This window comes from Elephantulus edwardii, unplaced genomic scaffold (genome assembly GCF_000299155.1).
Source record: "Elephantulus edwardii isolate Elephantulus edwardi_28Jun2011 unplaced genomic scaffold, EleEdw1.0 scaffold00137, whole genome shotgun sequence".
NCBI classification, from domain to species: domain Eukaryota; kingdom Metazoa; phylum Chordata; class Mammalia; order Macroscelidea; family Macroscelididae; genus Elephantulus; species Elephantulus edwardii.
The window spans coordinates 4,462,306-4,483,168 of record NW_006399887.1 but is presented as its reverse complement, the minus strand read 5'-3'; the positions used below and the strand labels follow the sequence as shown (position 1 = coordinate 4,483,168).

At 38.8% G+C, this 20,863-nt stretch overlaps 2 protein-coding genes across 2 annotated transcripts in view; one reads left to right on the top strand and one right to left on the bottom strand.

Annotated features, from left to right (window-relative positions):
- The window catches only part of ATP10D (ATPase, class V, type 10D), a 118,392-nt gene extending 114,107 nt beyond the window's left edge, over positions 1-4,285 (top strand). Inside the window, 2 exon segments of the mRNA XM_006894180.1 lie at positions 570-757; positions 3,928-4,285. Coding sequence (XP_006894242.1) covers positions 570-757; positions 3,928-4,285 — 546 coding nt within the window.
- A 5,787-nt stretch (positions 4,286-10,072) lies between these two features.
- Positions 10,073-20,863, bottom strand: part of CORIN (corin, serine peptidase) — a 431,554-nt gene continuing 420,763 nt past the window's right edge. Inside the window, exons 20-21 of the mRNA XM_006894163.1 lie at positions 17,313-17,446; positions 10,073-10,255 (exon numbers count right to left, since the gene is read on the bottom strand). Of these exons, the coding sequence (XP_006894225.1) occupies positions 10,073-10,255; positions 17,313-17,446 (317 nt within the window). The remainder of the gene's footprint in view (positions 10,256-17,312; positions 17,447-20,863) is intronic.

Here is a 20,863-nt window from a genome sequence, read left to right as displayed (position 1 = left end):
GACAGCACATAACAACAACTATAGGACAGAGTAGAACCACACCATACAGTTTCCAGATCTAGTCTACAGAAGCCGACCGCCACATCTTTCTCCCATGGAACTCGCTGGTAAGTTGGAGCAGGTAACATATTCTAGAATTTCTTCCAAGCAAACAGTCAATAGAATTACCTGTTAGCACTTAGTTTTATTTTTTTCATAATTTAGACAGTACTCTGAGCTGTATGTGAACCATATCGACCTTACGTCATCATCTTATCTTGGGCTATTGTTGTACTACTTATCCAGCGCTTGTTACTGTTGTGTGCCATTGAGTCAGAACTACTCATAGCTGAACCTCCAGTGGGTTTTCAGAGGCTGTAAATTACTGCCTCTCAGGGAAGGATGTTGCACATCCCTCTCCTGCCATGCAGGTGGGTTCTAACTTTGTGTCTTTAGGATTGCAGTGCAACTTCTTACCACTAAGTCACCAGAGCTCCCTCATCCATTACTTAGACTTAACAGCAGGTTTTGCCAGCCTGCAAAATCCCTCAGTGAGTGGACATTCATATTTCTCTGTTCTTGTCTTACAGACTTGGATACACATGCTGGTCATCGTTGGTAGCTTCCTGTCTTACTTCTTATTTGCCTTGGCTTTTGGAGCCATGTGTGTAACTTGCAACCCACCATCCAACCCCTATTGGATTATGCAGGAGCATATGCTAGATCCAATGTTCTATCTGGTGTGTGTCCTCACGACCTGCACAGCACTTTTACCTAGGTATGAGATATTTATTTATTATATTGTTAGAAAAATGAAATCATATGCTTAGGATTCTTCAAGCAACTTAGATGAGCGACTACTCTGTTTGGTTATGGGAAAACTAGACTAATTATAATATTAGTTTTGTCTTTTAAACACAGAGCAAATGGGCGCTCTGGTGGTGTGGCTATCAGGGTATCGCAGTGCTAACGCAGCTGGCAGTTTGAATCCAGCAGTAGCTCTCAAGGGAAAAGATAGGCCATCTCCTTCCATGAGATTTATACCTTGGAAACTTGCTGGAGGTTCAGTCATGAGTCAGTTCTGACTCAATAGCAATGAGTTTGAGTTATGGAACGGTGTCTTCAGCTAACTGGAAGGTTTCTCTCTCATAAAAAAAAATAACAATTGGGTTGGGAGACCTTACTTCACAAAGTTATCCAGAGAGGGCTAGATCCCTGTCTTTATTTGCTCTGCCATTTCCCAAGGGTGTTGGCCTCATTGAATGATTGAAGATGGCTCACCATCCGTGTGCCCATGCCTCTCCCAATAAGGAAAAGAAAATAGAGTGAGGGAAACTTTCTTTTCTTTTCTTTTTTTTAGTATTTTAATAGTGTGACCCAGATGTTGCACACATCATTCTTCATGTTCCATTAACTAGAACTTAGGTATGTGAACTCTGACTGAATGGTTAAAACTGAATGGTTTTGAAAGGATGAGATAGAGAGTGGGTAGCGAGGAACAAAAGGCAGTCTGTACAACAGTCTGAAAACTTTGTAACTTCTGTCCCTTATCTGATGTTCTTCCCATGTCAGCATAATCTGATTTCACATATTGTGTAGGATGAAGATGACATAGAAGTGTAAGTGAATTTTCTATCCATAGATTCTTTGAATTCTATTAAGCACTATTTCCCCTTCTTAGTTTTATAAAATCTGCTTAGTTGAAAACAATACAGAACAAATAGTTGTTCTACTTTTCTTTTTTATTTTGCACACCATCCTGATTTCATTTTCATCTATAATAAGGTTGATAAATTGTGGTTGGCAGGCCAAATCTGGCCAGCTGCCTGACGTTGCAAATCAGGGTTTACTGGAGCTAGTCATGCACATTCATGTATACACTGTGTATAGCTGATTCCAGTCTTAGAACAGTAGAACTGAGTAGTTCAACAGAGACCATCTGACTCTAAGAGTCTTACTATCTGTTTTTTACAGGAAAAGTTTCCCAGCTTCATTCTGTAAATCTCAAGACACTAAGAGTATAAGATTTTAACTGACATTCTTTTTAGACATGCAAAAAAAAATCCCACTTGAGTCATTCTATGATGGGTTTAGTACCCTTAACAATGTCACTGTTGAACTGAGATGCTTCTGTGGTCTCCCTCTTACTGTGTTTTCAGAGTGAAAAATGGGCAGGATGAACTTAAAGAATGCTGAAGAAACAGTTACTTTAAGGTTATGGTCTTTAAAAATTGTTGCTTAAAACAATCATTCTCCTCCGCTGGAGAAGTAGGGGCAATCTCTTCTGTGCCAGTCAGATCTCTGATTGAACAGTACATAACAATTTTAAAAAAAAATCATTCTCGACTCAATAGCCATTGCCATCAAGTCAGAACTGATGAATAACTTGACCCTCCAGTGGGTTTTAAGAGGCTATAAAACCCATGAAAGAAGATTATCCATCTTTTTCCTGAAGAGCAACCATGGATTTGAACTGCTTGGAACTTGTGACTGTTATCTTATGTGGCAAAGAAAAGGACCTTGCAGATGACTTTAGGGATCCTGAGCAAGAGGCAATGGGCCCAGAGTATCTGTGTGGACCCTAAATGAAATTACATTTACCCTTATAAGGAGAGATTGGAGGAGAGTTAAATATACAGGAAGAAAAGATGATATGAAAGTAGTAGTTGGGGTTGAAATGATTAGAAAGTGCTTGGAACTCTAGGATCCTTTCTTCCATTTTCTGCCTTTGGGAACCTAAGACCATATCCTCTGCTTTTCTTTCCACTGTGTTTGGTTGTTGTTGTTGTATACTATCAAGTCAGAACTGACCCATAGCTGACCCTCCAGCAAGTTTTCAGAGGCAGCTAATCATATGGGAGGAGATTGCCCATCCTTCTCCCGTGGAGCAGCTGGTAGATTTGAACCACCGTGCCTTTGGTATTGCAGTGCAGCTTCTTACTGCTAAGTTTACAGATCCTCCGAAGGAGAGGAATTTTGCACGATGATGGATGACTCCAAGTCTCATCCATACCTGATTTAGGACATTGAAAACTGGCCATGGTAAGATGAAATTTTTGAACTTGGGTTGACGCTGTAACAGGTTCAGACTCTCAAGCCTGTTAGAGTAGGTTATTTTAATGTAGTATCTCTATAAAGCTTTGATTCCAGAAGACAAACTCTAATGGGCTGAATAATTGCCTCTAAAGATACCATGTCCTAATTGCTACAACCTGTAAATGGTACTTTAGTGGACAAGCAGTTTCTCCAAATATGATTGTTAAGGATCTTGAGATAGGGGGATTAACCTGGATAATTTGAGTGGGCCCTACATGTAGTCACGTCTGTCCTTATAAGAGAGAGAGGTAAGGTGTGATTGGACACAAACAAAAGAGGAAAAGGCAACATGACCACAAAGACACCACTGGGAATGATGCAGCCACAAACCATGGAACGTCAGCACCACCAGAAGTGAGAAGAAGCAAGGAATTCTAACCTGCTTACCCCTTAATTTCAGTCTCCCAGCCTACAGAACCCTGCAAGAATAAGTTTGTTGTTTGAAGTCACCATGTTTGTGGTAACTCGCCACAGTAACCACAGGAAACTATATAACTGAAATATAATTGACTAGTATTTTTCCAACATTGCCTAAACTCTACATACTTTCATCTGGTTTATTAATATGTCATTTATTCTAGTGTTATGCCTGTGATGGAGCAACTCTGGATATTTCTTTGACAGATTTTTGTTTGTTTGTTTCTTTAACAAACACTTACAGGGCACTTAAAGTTCCAAGTGGTTTATAGATACTAATGTGGTTACTGTGATCTTTTTTAAATTACTCCTTTTTTCCCCTCCCTCTCTAACTCAAGGAGACAAGTGGCAACAGAGACATCTCTTTTAGGTTGCTGTGTGTGTTTCACGATACATTTAAATTTACATAATCCTTTTATGCTCTTTATATCCTAGGTTTATATACAGAATTCTCCAGGGATCCTTGTTTCCATCTGCAGTCCTGAGAGCTAAGCACCTTGACAGACTGGCTCCAGATGAAAGGACAGATGCACTCAAGAAATGGAGGCAAATTGAAAAGATGGATCGGGTAGCATCTAAGAATGCTGACCACCCAGACGTCAAGTCAGGGAGAAGACCTGTGCCTGGCCATTCCGATATCCCTACAAGGATGCCAGCTTCTTGTGATGTTGAAGAAGGACACATATCTGTATGTGAAACTGCTTTAGACTCGGACAGGCCTCAGACCTCGTAGATGGCTGGACCACCAAAGGATAAAAAATATAGGGTAGCCTACTCAGAGTTGCAAGTTTAGAAGGAGGACTTTGAGCTTACTGCTACCAAGCAAGAATAACTTGGATTTTACCTTAAGGATCATGAATATTTTATTGAACTTAGAAAAGTCATCATGATGGCCTTGATTCTGTACTCGTACATATATTTGTAGAAGATAGAGTTCAGTGTGGATAGATTTTTTTTTATTCATTGAAGTGAAATGTTTCATTCAGAATCAAATGCTTTTATGAAACTTTTTGGATTTTGTAAAAGCATTTCCATGACCTTAGAAATTCATATATTTTAAAAGGGGATTCATTTGAGATATATTTATTTTAATGAAGGTTCATCATAGGTCTTGATAAATACTTTTTTTTAAGAGAAAATAGTTTTTTAGGTGATTGGTTAAAATTCAGAGGAGAGATCTACACAGAAAATGTCACTAATGCTTCATTTCTAGATAAGTTCATAAGAGACTTTTAAACCATGCCCCCTCCCTCCCTCACTGCCTTTGAGTCCTAGCTGACCCTCCTGCAGGTTTTCAGAAGCTGCAAATTACATGGACAGACACTTGCCATCTTTGTCCTGCAGGGCAGCTGATGAATTCACATTTTCAACTTTAGCATTCACAGTGCAATGCCTACCTCCAGACCACCAGCGCTCCCTGCTTAAACAATAGTGACCTATGATAGGATATTAATTGTACTTTTAAAAAATATAGTTAGTGATCATTACTAGCTTTCCACTTTCTGAGGGAAGATGCCTTTGGTCTTCTGACAGAAATGTTATCTCTGCTCATTTCATTATCCTGAGGCAGAGTTGAGGATGTTAGAGTACCATTAAGTACTGAGAATGTGTTCTTCTGATTATCATCAAGAGACCATTCATGTTCTCAATTGGGAAACAGAGGTCATAGGTCAGGCAGACAGAATCAGCTAAACCTATGCAGCTCTCTAGTAACTTCCTATCTCTTAAAATTGGCAATAACACTACTCCAACACCAGCCCCCTTCCCAAGAGGTTATAAAATCAATTCTAACTCCTATTGACTCTACAAAGATTCTGAGTTGCACAGAAGATTTGTACTGACTTATTAACCAAAAGTTTACCTGTTCAAATATACCCATAAGCATCATGGAAGAATGCCTTGGTGGTCTACTTCTGTAAGATTAGAGCTGTTGAAAACTCTGTGGAGTAGAGTTCTGTGGTCATGGGCTCACATAATAACTGGCCCATCAGATTGCCACAATCAATATCAAAATAATCTTCAAAAGACCATTTGAGGTATTATTATGATGAAAAAATCTGTAAAAAAAGACCTCTTTAAAGTGTTAAAAGCAAAAATGTCACTTAGAGAACTAGGTATACCTGGCCCAAGCCATGGTATTTTTAAATCGCCTCATATGTAGGCAAAAACTTGACAATGAAGATAATTTAATGCCCTTGAATTATGATAGTGGTGAAGAATATTGACTATACCAAAGTACCTACCAAATGTAAGAACTAATGAAACCTAGAAGAACAGGCAAAATGCTTCTTAGAGGCAATTTCTTCATTTATCTCAATGCTGATACCCCATGTCTCCTTCAGACTCTTCTTAATGACTCTTACTCTTCTATTCTCAGGAGGTACTAGGCCCAGGGAAAGGACTTCATGCTTGATACAGCAGAAGGTTTGCATAAAAGAGGAAGACTATCACCTTGGTGTATGAGCACAGTGGCTGCAAAAGTAGGCTCCAACACAACAGTGGTTGTGAGGATGATATAGGACGTCCTGTTGTTCAGAGGGCTGCTAGGAGCTGAACTGACTCAAAGACACACAGTCTGTACACTACCCTACAACTTGTCTATTGGTATAGCCTCTGTAAATGAACTCTTAGGAACTGAAATGAATAAAGGTGGTTCTCAGGAAATTCCTCTGAGGTTCTTAGAAAAAGTTGGGGGTTTGTTACATTTTTAGGACAGGAATGTTTTTAAATTTACTGTTGCAAATATCCTATGCTGGCTTTAGTTGAAACAAAGAAACTATTTTGTATTAAAGATGGCCACATATTATTAAAAAAAAAATAACCCACAACTTGAAAAGCCTGTATTTTGGTTGAGTTCATTTTCAATTCTCTGTCCATCCACCTGGTAATTGTTAACCAGCAATGGGCCAAAATTTCCTTCACCAATCTTCTGATTTATGTTCCCTGTCTTCATTAAGGTCTTCTTAGTGACAGTCTGTTATTCTAAGTGTAATCTTTCACTGGATACCTGCTATCCTGACTGTCCTGGTCTGACATTTTATGTATCTTTCTGATACTATTACAGAGAGTCTATATACTTAATCTCAAGAATTTCTGAAATCCCCTGTGGCCAATGGAAGTTGCTCTCTGTTTCCTTAAGATTTTTTTTTAAAGTAAACTATTTAATAAATAACATTCACTGAAAAGTTGTCATCACTCTTCTAAATCCTCACTGATTCCAACTGTAATTGGTACCAGGACTTAGAAGGAAAATCCTAAAGCAAACGTCTTACCAAAATATTTTTTGGCTGTTTCTTACAGGGGGAAAAAAAAATCAGTGATGTAATGATGTGTTATCCTAGCAGCTGGAATTCATTCCCTGAGATCATCGTCTTTTGAGAAATAAAAAGTTAGACGTATATTCACTTGTGAATAAAGGGTCAGAATCTGTGATTTAAAAAAATCATCTCCTCAAAGCAAACAAACAAAAACCCCCCAACCAAACAAAGAAGAAAGATCAATTTCCAAGAATTAATCTCTGTGCTGAGTAAAAGAAAATCTTGACTTTTCATGTTCTAGGACTACAGTCTTTTATCTACAATTCCAAAAAAAATCTCCAAAATTCTGATATGGGAAAAATTTTTCATAAATCAGATACAAACTAAGACCCTCAACAGTCATGAGGCTATTTATAATCTTTATTTCATTTCATCTAAATATTCAGTATTTTGCTACAGAAAGAAAATACATTTTTTTTCTAGATGTTTTCCTAGGCCTCACCTATGCAGGGCATGATCTTCTTAAAATTTGCAAAATAAAAAAGAAATTGCAAAATCCTAGATTCTGAAACACATCTGGCTACAGGAGAAAGTTGTGTTATTAAACTTTGAATGATTTCATTTTAAGTAAACATTCATTTATATTATGAGTAATCATATTTTAGTATTTAGTCTATTTGACCCTGGTTTTAGGTACCATGGAACAACAATCAATCATACACATTTTGGGATAGAGTTTGACTACAAAAGCTTTACCAAAAGATTTATGTCTGTTACCAAAATACACTCTCTACACATTGAAGATTCTTAAACTGGTTGTCTGAGACTATTGTTGTTGTTGTGTGCCATCGATTTGCTTTGCACCTAACTCATAGTGACCCTATATACAACAACAGCCCTGAACACTGCTCTATCCTGTGCCAACCTTATTGTCTCTGACACACCTACCCCCGTTTCCCTAGTAACTGAAACAATCCATCTTATCGAGGGTCTTCCCCTCCTGCACTGTTCCTCCACCTTCCCAAGCATGACATTCCTCTCCAAGGACTGGACTTTCCTCACAACATGTCCAAAGTATGTCAGATGAAGCTTCAGAATCCTTGCCTTCAAGGAGAAGCCAGGTTTCATCCTCTCCAGGATAAACCTCTTTTTTTTGCCAGCAGTCCATGGTATATTCAATACTTTTCTCCAGCACCACAGCTTAAAGCATCAGTTCTCCTTCCATCATCCCTAGTCATTGTCTAGCTTTCTGATGCATAGCAAGTAATTGCAAAGACGATAGCCTGAGACTACTAGTAACCTCTAATTTCAGGCTAATCAAAGAGCCACCAATTCCAAAGAAAGCCACCAAAATCAAAAGAAAGAGCATGTTTTTGAGTGTGAGACATATGACAGGAAATTTTGATTTGTGGGAGACTGCTCACCAACCATAGCAAACAATTAGTGGGAGAAACTGTTTGCTTGGAATTGCTATCCCTGCCCCATATCCACCAGAAAATAAAATACTATCTATACCATTTTATTTGCATTGATACTTGAAAATAAGTACAGTATGTACATTTCTCTGGACATAGGTTGAGCAAAGCTAAAAGTCATTCCAGTAAGTATGTACCTACAACTCTAACAAAGCTGATACATGCTCTCGAGCTTTCAGACACTTGTAACCACAGCTCAGTTGCTGATAATTCAGATTTGCAGTGGGTTCATACAAATTACAGAACAGGAGATCAATAGCATATATGTCAAGGCAATTCTCTGAACTTCAAACGTGTACACATAGAAAAGAGTACAAAAATACATGTATAAAATTGCAGGTAGTCTCATGTGGAATGCTGAGGCAGTCCAGGTTGCTGGTAGAGTTTGGTAGGGAATTCTGTTTGTTCAAACGGCATGTCAGTTTGCCAGATTAAATTAAGGTATGTGTAAAGATGTGTGGTTTGAAGCTTTTTAGTGAGGAAAAATACATTATCCACTAATTGCTTCTGAAATGGATGTGTATAAAGTGGCCTAGTGCTTAAAAGCATCTTTACTTTAAAAAACTATTTTAATTATCAGTGAGAGGAAATAGCAACACCAGATGCTGAACATTGGTTGATGAATACTAGAAAATATTTCTTTCCATGCAAAATTTTTCTGTGCTTTGAGAGACGTTTCTGTGACTTAGTTAATAGAGATGAACACAAGAAAACGGGGTAAGTCTAAATAGGGATGAACAGTGCAATTTAGTTGTCTTTAAAAAATTCATAAAACAACACCAATATTTGCATCTGTTCCATCTACGGCAGGTATATGTCTCTTGGCAAGACTTACTCCCCATCCCATTGTCAACACCGTCATTGTCGTTGTTAAATGTCATCATGTAACATATAGACTTTGACTCACAGTTACCTTACAAGACAGAGTCACACTGACACACAGGGGCTACTAGGCGTAATTTTAGGTCTTTTGTCCTGCTGTCAAACCACCGACTTTTCGGTTGACAGCTGAGCTGATTAAACATCATGCTACCAGGGCTCCTTCCATTGTCATGCAGGCAAGCAAATTATCTCCCATAAATATTGACCCAGGTTTTAAACATCTCTTTAAACAGTTAATAGTCACTGAACAGACCTTAGTTCTGAACTGAACTGATCTTACAGGGAAAGTTCTATGCAAACATTTCTAGAAAGTAATGGAATTCTCATGTGGACTTGAATCCAGAATGGGATGTTTTAGAGTGCCAAGTGAGAAGGCTGCTGTCTAAAGGGTTTTGTGCTCAATGTGTCTATTTCAGCCTCCCAAATGTATGTTACTGCTCTTTTACTTCCATAAATTCTCAGACTCTTGCAAAAGTTAGATGAAATAATTTAAGCATGTATCAACCTTGGCTTTTAATAAATGGAAAGCAAATGTCTACAGTGTTAATATTGCAATGTGCTACTATTCTATTATATATGGGACTCAGAGGCTTCCTGATGAGTCAGCCTGGATCTCAGTGTTAGTGACAGGATGTAAAAAATTTTCTTTCACTTGTTACCTTAAAGTCTGCATTGCTTTCTGTCTCGCTAGAGTTTATAATTCCACATTAAGGCCAAGGCCTGACTGAGAAACAAAAGCTGCTTTGCTTTGCCTTGTTTTTTGAAAACTTTCTATTGAACTCGAAATAGTGGAAAAAAGAAAATGTTGAATAAAATTAGGCCATAACAAACATGGAAAGTTGCGGTGCTCTTTTTAGCATTTCCTCCCTGCGAAGTGCTCCGTACAGCTCTCGGTAGGCAGTTCTCCACAGTCAAGAAGGTTTCTCTTTGAATGTAGCTGGAAAAAGTTTCAGATCATCTTTGAAATTAGTTTAGGAGAAAGGTGTGGATGTATATCTGTCTTTCAATCCATTCCATGAAGTATGACACATTGCTGTAAACGCCAGGCCCCAGGACTTTGGAAAAGCAGACAGAGCCCCATGAAGTTAAACCAAATAATGTCCACTGTCCTGTAGGCCGTTCACAAACCAGAGGCCCACCGCTGTCACCCTGTAATAAATAGCAATGCATGTTAGTCACTGGTATTTCAAAGTCCAGATAGGTTCATGTTATCCTCCAAATGTAATAGCACCCAACTCAACTTAACCACTTCTTGGAAAATGCTAACAAAGCCTTCATTGTCAGGCTGTGGGTGCACCATGCCGTTTACTTTATACATGGAACTTTCAAATGAACATTTCAAACTTTAATCTTGAAAAAGATGAGAGTAATTTGGGGAAGTTACTATATTCTTTCTATGAAATCAGGCAACATTTTTTAGTTATTGTCTACATTTATCAAAATGTATCAATATTTTTTAAAAAAGGCTTACTGAATCAGGCTTGATTGCTTAATAAATGACCTCTTTCTTTACTTTTGATCCAGGTTATAAATGTAGAAAGTAAGAAATATAAAACAGTCAAAAGCCCTCCCCTCATTAAACAGGATAAACATATGCTATATTATACTCTCTCCACTCTTAATCATTTTGCTACATGAATGAATGCACTGAGCTTAACATATTTCAAAATCCCTTACATTTCTTGAGGACTTTGTTGGTTCAGTGGTAGAAGGATAATCTTTCATGTGGGAGATCCAGGTTCAATTACCAAGCAGTGTATCTCATGCTCAGCCACCACTTATCTGCCAGGGTTGGTTTGAGTTGCTATGATCCTGAACAGCTTCCAGCAAAGCTTCCAGACCAAGGACCAGAAAGAAAGGCCTGGAAATGTACCTCTAAAACCAGTCAATGAAAGCCCTTTGATCACAATAATCCAATCAACAACAACCAAGCACAGAGATGGCACAGAATCAAGGAGTGCACAAGGTGACTCTGAGCTATATTCACCCAAATGTCAGTGGTTCAGATCCCTGAGTAGGAGGCTGACTTGTGGCAGTTAACAACAACACTATCTTTCCTACTAGTTCTTGGAATGTTTAATGAGTTTTTTTTTTCCAGATGGATATACCATTTAAGAATTGTTTACAGTAAGATGTCATATTGACTTCTAGCCTAGATTAATATATCAATAATTTTCTTTTTTGACATTTAGGGTTAAGCATTGCAGTTGGATGTTAGTCAGTATTTAGTTTCTCTCCAAAATATAACTTAAAAAAGACACTATAATATTAAATATATTCCTGTTTACTATTTTTGAAAAGATCATAGCAGACTAGAGAGGTATATTCTATGCTCCTAAAAAGCGAGGGATTGAGCCATAGGAAAAAAAAATAGGAAGTACATTATGTTAATTGTGCAAAATTCTAAATTTCCCATAACTCACAAAAATTTAAAACTTATAAGCATTCTGTTGTTTCTCTACATGGTCATTTTTTAAAAATTATAGAAATAATGTTTATTAATGGGTTACAAAATATTTTCCATGCATTGTTGTTGTTGTTATATGCTGTAAAGTCACTTGCATCTCCCACTGACCCTATGCGCAATAGCTCTGACCCTGTCCTATACAATTTCACTGTCTGTTAGTACATCTTATCCGGGGTCTTCCTATCCTGTGTTGTCCCTCCAGCTTTCCAAGTATGATATCCTTCTCTAAAGACTGGTCCCTTCTGGTCACATGCCCAAAGTACATGAGACAGAGCTTCAAAATCCTTGCCTCCAAGGAGCAGTCTCGCTTCACCTTCTCCAGGACAGACCTGTTTGTTCTTTTGGCTGTGCATGGTATGTTCAATATTCCTCCAGTACCACAACTCAAAATCATTGATTCTTCTTCTATCATCCGTATTCGTTGTCCAGCTATCTGATGCATAGCAAGTAATTGCAAAGACCATGGCTTGGATCAGGTACACCGTGGTCTCTAGACTGACATCGTTGCTCTTTAGTATGCTGAAGTGGTCCCTGACAGCAGATTTTCCCAATGCAGTTTGTCTTTTAATTTCCTGGCTACTGGTACCAAGAATGTTGACTGTGGAGTCAAGTATACTGAAACTGTTAACAATCTCAATCTCTCCTCTGTCTATGGTGAGAATCTTTGTTTTCTTGATGTTGAGCCTCAATTCATATCGAAGGCTACAGTCTTTAACCTTCTGCTACAAATGCCTCAGGTCCTCCTTAGTTTCAGCAAGCAAGGTTTTGTCAATTGCATGGTGCTGGTTGTTCATGAGTCTTCCTCCAATCCTGATGCCACATTCCTCTTCATAAAGTCCAGCTTCCAGAATGATCTGTTCCACATATAGATTGAAAAGATACACAGGTAGGTTGCACCCATAACATACACCTTTTCTGATTTTTAACCATGTAGTGTTCTCTTGATCAATTCTGACGACTGCTTCCTGGTCCAGGTATAGGCTTCGCATAAGCACAATTAAGTGTTCTGGGATTTTTTATAGCCCCTGTGAGTTGTCATTAGTATTATTATCACATCCATTTTACAAATAAGGAAACGGAAATGCAGTGAACCTTGTTCACTAGCAGAATAATGATGTGAGTTCAGGCAATCTAGCACCATGGCTTGGAAACTATAATTATTAGGCAATCGTGTACCCTAGGAACACTTGTAAATATTGTTGCTATTAAAGCAAAATTGAAGGTTCTATTTTGTGGTGTCCTTTATAGAAATAAACTTCCCAGAGGACTAAGCTATGGTGGAGCAATGAGTAAATGATTGCTCTACTTTGTTCTATAGGCTTTCTGTGAGTTAGAAGAATCGGCTCAAGGGCACACAGTCACCATAAGGCAAGAAGAATCCTAAATAGAAATATAAACACTTGAAGAAGTTGTTGTTATAAATAAAATTAAAATAGAATTCTATTTCTTTATAAAGCCATAGATTATTGGGAATCTTCTTACCTAACATGTGTGGATCACAACAAATTGTGGCTGATTTTGAGGAGAATGGGAATTCATAACACGTAATTGTGCTCATGTGAAACATATACTTGGACCAGGAAGCAATCCCCAGAACAGAGCAGGGAAATGCTGCATGGTTCAAAACAGAAAAGGAGTGTGTCAAGGATTTGTCTTGTTTCTGTACCTTTTCAATCTATATGCAGAACAGATAATTCGGGAGGCTGGACTTTTATGAGGAGGAATGCACCATCAGTATTGGAAGAAGACTCATCAACAAACTACGTTATTCAGATGATACAGCCTTGCTTGCTGACTCTGAGGAAGACCTGAAGTGCTTGCTGCAGAAGGTCAAGAATTATAGTCTTCAATATGGATTGAAGCTCAACATCAAGAAGACAAAGATTCTCACCACTGGACCAATTGCCAGCAGCATAATAGATGGAGAAAAGATTGAGGTTGTTAAAAAATTACAGCTTGCTTGGCTCCACAATCAACACTCTTGGCACCAGCAGCCAGGAAATCAAAAGATTAATTTTACTAGGAAAATCTGCTGTCAGAGACCTCTCCAGAGTATTGAGAAGCAACAATGTCAGTCTTGAGACTAAGGTACACTTGATCCAGGCCATGGTTTTCACAATTGCTTTCTATGCATCAGAGAGCTGGACAAAGACTAAGGATGATAAAAGAAGAATCGATGCCTTTGCATTGTGGTGCTGGAGAAAAGTCTTGAACATACCATGGAATGCCAAGAAAATAAACATGTCTGTCTTGGAATTGGTGAAACCAAGTTTCTCCTTAGATGCTAGGATTTTGAAGATCCATCTCACATACTGAAGGCACATGGCAAGGAGGGACCGGTCCTTGGAAAAGAACATCAAGCTTGGAAGGATGGAGGGACAGCACAGGAGAGGAAGACCCTGGCTAAGATGGATTGACACAATGACTGGGGTTTTGGGAGTAAGTGTATTGGAGTCAATGAGACTGGCTCAGGACAGGGTAGGCTTCAGAGCTATTATTGTACCTAGGGTTGCTGTGAGTTGCAGGTGACTTGGTGGCATATAAAAACAACAATCTTTAAATAATATTGAACTGCCTATTATTCCACATGAGAGAAAGAACCCGGATGAGATAGATGGATTGGTACTGTAACTGGGGAAATGGATTAGATGTGTTGGAGACAGTGAGACTGGCTATGATGGAGTTCAGAGTTATTGTACATAGGGTGGCTATGAGTCACAAGTGACTCAAAGGCACATAACAGCAACAAAAACTTATTATACTAGAAAATTACTAAAATGAGGTAAGTCTAATGGTTGGCCTCTACTTCAATATCAGAAAATTATCTGCATAATTACAATCCACTCTTTGCAGTCTCCTCCTGTTAAGATCCACAGTCTCAGACACCCAATGGAGCTTCACAGAGTTGGGCAGTGTGTTTTGAGTTCAACTCTTTGCACGAATCATTTTTGTCCTAGCGGAACCAAAAATCTTGTTAGGTCACAGAAATAACTTGCCACAAAAGTAGCATCTAAGGGTGCTAGGAAGGACTTCAAAGGAACCAGCAATCACTTCCAGGTAAAGAAAAAGTTAGCATTCTAAGAGATTGTGAGTGTTGCCTAATGAAGCAGTTTATTAAGAAATAAACAGGATGTGATGAGGAAACAATTCAGAATGAAGAGCAGGATACAGCTAAAGGTGCAACTTCTCTGGTTCTATCTCTTTGGAAGTTTCTTCCCTCTGCAATTTTGGGTTCTAAGCCAATGTTTATGTTTGTTGTTAGTTGAGCCTCATGATTTACATACCATTATAGAGGGACATATGGTTTCAAATGTGCCCCTTTGATGCAATTAAGGAAGATAATACGTGTGTGTCATTTAACAAAGGTTCTGATATACATTCTTCCTATAGACTAAAAAAACCCAGCTTTGTTTACTCAGTATTTTGTTTTCCACCTGGAGCTGTGGTACAAAACAGCTGGAATGCATTTAAGCCCACCAGGGCTGAATTCCTAGTACTGTACAAACTGGCCACCTCTAAGGCATATTACTCAAACTCACTGTTGCCAAGTTGATGTGGACTCATGGCAACATTAGGCATTTCAGAGTCAAACCATGTTCAACTGCTGATTTCTTAGCAGTAGGTCACCAGGACTTTCTTCCTCAGTGCCTCCAGGTATACTCAGATCCTCAACTCAGCTAGCAGCTGAGCCCACAAACCATTTGCACCACCCATGGTCTTCCTTCTAGCTAGCGATCACTATAGGAACCTGCTTTTATCCGTGTTTGTGCCTGACTCTTCAATTTCATTCAAAAAAATTACTTTCGTTTCCCTCTCTTAGAATTGAAAAGAGATGAACATGTGTTAGGCAGTGATAATTTTCAGCAGACCATTAAAATTAGGGAAAGAAATGCATTCACACTAATGTTAATAATTACTGCCAGATAGTATAGTAGCTGAACACTTGCGCCCCTGAACCGGGGCCTCTCTTAACAACCTTCTAGGTAAATGATTCAGGGCAAGTCACCTAATGTCTCTGATTGTTTACTGTCTTGGTCTGAAAAATAGGGAAGAAGACAACAGTACTACTTCGTGGGTGATTGTGAGGATTAAATAAGTTAACATAAAACATTGTGAGGGGAGCATGGAGTACAGAAGCATTCAGCTAATAGATGTTAATACCAATACAATTCATTTCATGTGGAGCTCTGGAGATGTAATCTCTAGGGAATTGCACTGCTAAACCAGAGATGGTGTCTCTCCAGGAATCCAAAGCCCTAGAGGCTTTGCAGAAGAAAGACTGTGCAATCCTCTCCTGAGTGAGTCAGTCAATCAATACTACAATAATAAGTGTGTGAGTATATGTCAAAACCCATGTCATATAAATAAGTGTAAGATAAAGGCAATGACAGCCATTAACTCATTAAATACTAAACAAAACAAAACAAAGCTAAAAAAATCAACCAACCTCTGAAAGCAAGACAGAATTGGATCCATTTGACTCATAAGAAGTGTCAAGAGGCTAGATAATGAAGCCTAGGCCACAGTATTCTAACTGGTAAAGATGGGATCTAAGCCATATTTCAGGCTTCAAATCCTCTGATCCTGGCCACGTACAATGCCTCCTTCTGAAACAATCTTCGTGAACTAGAAAATCAAGTCTCGTTGTCTAGCACAGAAGGCTAGGGCTCCTATATCACTGCTGGATGGCTTATGGCCCTGAAGTCTGCAGAAAGGAGAGTGGTCTTTCTTTGATGAGCTCAAAGGGAGATCTAAGTTAATTGTTCATCACTGGATTATTTCTAATTGCCTAATCTGGATAAATTATGTATACTGCATTGAAACTGCTGAGGGAGAGAATAATTTAAAAGCAATATATGATAGGGCATTATAGTATCACAAGAGTCCAGAATTAAGAGTGCATAGTGGAGTGTACCTGGGGTGGTCGGAGTGGTGCGGGGAGATTGTATACCAAAGAAAGAGTTTTTATTTTATTTTTTTCAAAGAGAGGAGCAAACTGAGGGTAGGGGTTGGGGGGAGGGCTGGGCAGGGAGAAAAGAGCAACAACGAATGAATGGAAATCCAAAAATCTCTGTAAATGTTCATTAAAATTATTGAAATAAAAAAAGAAAAAATATAATTTACTGTGTTTGGATTAGTGATACACCAAAAATCCAGTCGCCATAGAGTTAATTCATGGCAGCCCTCTTTAAAGCAAGTGAGGTATAATATTCGGTAAGTGTCCTTTAAGCAAAAATAAAAATATATCCCTTCACTGTTAAGATGTGACAAGGAATCCTGAGTGTGTATAAGTTGAGTTCAGTGCCTTGGGAGAACACGCCAGCAATTAATGAGGGTCCTGAGACAGAGACAATTCCATCACACTCGCTGGCCTTCAGTGCCATCATCCTGATGACTGATAGGATCTTGGTGTCCCTCCACTCCCTCAGGCTGACTAAGTGGTCACTACTAGCTTTGGTTAGAGCTCTAGTCACTGAATTGGTCAAGAGAGATAGACCAGAATAATTGTTCTTCTTCTTGTTGCTGACCAAGGAGTACCTTTATAGAAGTGGGAAAACTGAAGGCAATCCAAGTGAAGGACATGGGAGAGTTAGGAGGCTGACCTGTGCTCTGAGTAGAGAAAAACATGTTAGGAATTGCTAATTTGGTAGAGAAATGCATTGTCAGTCGTGCGTTTATGCAAGGTCTCTAAAGTTTTTGCTTCACTAAATTTCTTGGTAACCCAAAAAAGTAACCTACCATGCATGAGTCCACTGTGCCGGACTCATAGCCAGCACATATCATCCGAGTGGTGATGGTCTTCACGTCAAAATAGGACTGGCACTGTTCCAGAGAAATAATTCGGACTTCTCCTTCTTGCAGCTTAAAAGGCACTGGATTAAAGAAAGAAGTAAATAAAGTTAACTACTCCAAGGTGAAGGTAGCCAAAATGGAAATTATTACAGTTTTATACCCAGAAAGCAATGATAGCCTCTTATGATGCCATTTCAAAATTTTCCAATAAGAAGTGTTCATAGAAATTACCCAGTGGAATAAGTTTCCTTTTACTGATGTGAATATCGAGGCATAAACTATGTGACCTGGTGTTTTTGGAGCCACACAAAAACAAGAGCTACAAGGAAAAGAATGGAAAATATGAAGGCAAACTGCTGCTCCAGGTAGGAGGCAGACAGCTCAGTGTGGATCCAGCTCATGGATTTTGCTTTGCTGACTAGTACAGAATGTCTGTAAAAAATCTGACGTGGCAAGTTCTGCCCTATCCTTGGTGATGAAGAAAATGCGCTTTTGTGTTACAAGGACAAATTATTTGATGCACGAGTCTATCAATTTAAAAGATACAACAGAGATGTGCTAAAAAGGAAAAGGCCATATCCTGATGCCCATAGGAGGAATATGTGGATTCTATCTTGCTTGAAAGTTCTTGCAAAGTAACACAGATTTCTTGAAAGAAGACAACATGAATCTTTTACTGTACAGCCATTCTACAAAATTACATTCACTCTTCCCTTTCCTTGGTGACCTAGTGGTAAGGAGTTATGCTGATATCTCAAAGGCACATGGTTCAAATCCCCCAGTCACTAGGTGGGAAAAAGGTGAGCAATCTCCTCCCATGTGACTTAACTGCCTCTGAAAACTTGCTGGAGGGTCACCTATGACCCACTTCCAATTTAATGGCACACAGCAACAATTCTCCTTTTATCAAGATACCTTAGAGAAAGAAAGAAATCCTTTTTGGAAAAATAAATATAGCATAGAAAAGGAAAGTTTCAAAAGTTGTCAAAGAACACTACCATTTTGGGGGTACTCACAGCATCATTTGGCCTTTCGTGAACATTGTTGCATTAATATTAAAATAATCCTGTGTAACTTTATTGTTCAGTTTAGGTCATTTTAGGATAGAAAGAATATATATTTGCCTGTAGGATGCATATAAGCTTTTGGTCAAGAAGATAAACTCAAATGGGCTGAATAATGTTGCTGTTGTTAGATATTATTGCATCAATGACAACTCATAGTGAGCCTAAGAACACAACAAATCTGAACCCCGTCCTATCGTGTGAGATCCTCATCATCTCTGACACACTTGAGCCTGTTGTTGCAATCACACAGCGCCAATCCATCCTGAGGGCTTCCTCTTTTTCACCGACCCTCCACCTATCTAAGCATGATATCCATTTTCAACGAAGAACCTCTCCAAGCAACATGCCCAAAGTATGAAGAGGAAGTTTTTGTCATCCTTGCCTCTAGGGAGCTGTCTGGCTGCACTTTCTCCCAGAGATATCTGTTTGGGTTTTTGGAAGTTCATGGGATATGCAGTGCTCTCCTCCAGTACCACAACTAAAAACATTTCTTTTGTAATCCTTATTCATTGTCCAGCTCTCAGATGCACAGCCAGTGATTGGAAAAACCATGGCCTAAATCGGGCATGCCTTAGTCTTCAAACTTCAGACACCCTTGCTCCTCAGTTATTTGGAAAGGTCCCTGACAGTGGACATTCCCAACACAATAAATCTTCTGATTTCCTGACTGCTGGTACCCAAGGGTGTTGACTGTGGATCCAACTAAGAGGAAATCAATGACAATTTCAATCTTTTCTCCATCTATCAACATGTTGCCTATTTGAGGATGATGCACTTGCTTCATTTCATGTACTTAGGACTTGTTATTTTTCTCCAGAATAAAACCATCCTTCTTCAGGAGGGACCTGGAAAAGGGCATTATGCTTCATAAAGTAGTAGTAGCTGTCGCCTTTATGTGCTGTCAGATAGAAATGACTCATAGCTGACCGTCCTGAAGGTTTTTCAACTGTTGTTACATTGGTAGGTGCCCATAAGTTGGTTCCTCCTTTTAGCAATTCGGTATATAACAAAATAAAACACTGGCAATTATCCTTATAATCATTGCTATGATTGAACCCATTGCTGCGACCACAGTATCATTCTGTCTAAAAGATCTTCTATTTTGATGAGCCTACTTTCTGAAAAAAGCTCTGTAGATGAGTGGTAAGGCGCTGCACTGCCAACCCAGAGGCAAGCAGTTCAAATCCACCCGCTACTTTGTCAAAGAAAGATACGCAGTCTCCTTCTGTGCTGCTTACACCCTCTGAAAACTTGCTGGAGGATCAGGTAAGAGTCAGTTACAACTTGACAGCACATAACAACAAGGAGAACTACCGCATAAATCATGGTGTGTTTCTCCAGGTCCCTTCTGACAGCAAGTCCAGTACATGAAACAGAGCAAGTGCTTCATCCTCAGTTTTAAGAGGCAGTCTAGGGGAACTTCTCCCAAGATAGATTTGCCCATTCTTGTGGAAGTCCATCCTAGAACATTCTTCACCAACACCATAATCTAAAAATACAATTATTTCTTTGGTCTTCTTATTTCTTTTCCTGTGTAACCTCTGCAGTATATTATTGCTGTTACTTTTCCTAATCCTGTAGATGACCAATACCTGGGCCAACAAGAAGCATCAGGATAAACAGAGAAAAAGATTGAAGTCAAGGATTTCATTTTAGTTGGATCCACAATCAATGCCTATAGGAGCAGTATTAAAAAAAAAAAAAAGAAAGAAAAACAAAATTCCAAAACCAACACACTCAAACATATTGCAATTGTTCAAATCTGCTACGAAAGACCTTTTAAGAATGTTAAAAGTACAAATATCACTTTGCGAACTATTCCATGATCTTTTTAATTAGCTGTATATTCAAAAACTGCACCATGGAAAAAGAAAATCAAGGCAAAATTGATGCCTTTGAACTATGATGTTGAAGAAGAACAGTGAACATACCATAGCCTTCCAGAATGAGTGAATCTATCTTGGAAGAAGTAAAATTACTCCTTAGAAGTGATGATGACAAGATTTTATCTCATTACTTTGCAGGTGTTTATCAGGAGGGATCAGACCCTTGATAAAGTGCTCTAGGGGTCCGTGAAAAGAAATGATCATATCCATGTTAATAAGAAGAGCTGACACAGCTACACCAATGGAGTCAGTTATGGCTATGGTTCTGAGTATAGCACAGGATTGGACCATGTTTCATTCTGTTGTATACAGGGTCACTATCAATTGAAACCAGCTCAATGGTCCATAACAACAACAACAACAGATAAGATAACCCAGACTCAATTATCTCAGTATATGGTACAGTCACAGTCAATATTCGTTCTTCAGTTCCTTGAGCTTAAAAAAAAAAGATGGAAGGAATATACTGAGTCACTGTATCGAAAGGAATTGGAAGACACAGAAGAATTTCATGAAACAACATATGAGCAAGAGCCTTATGGTG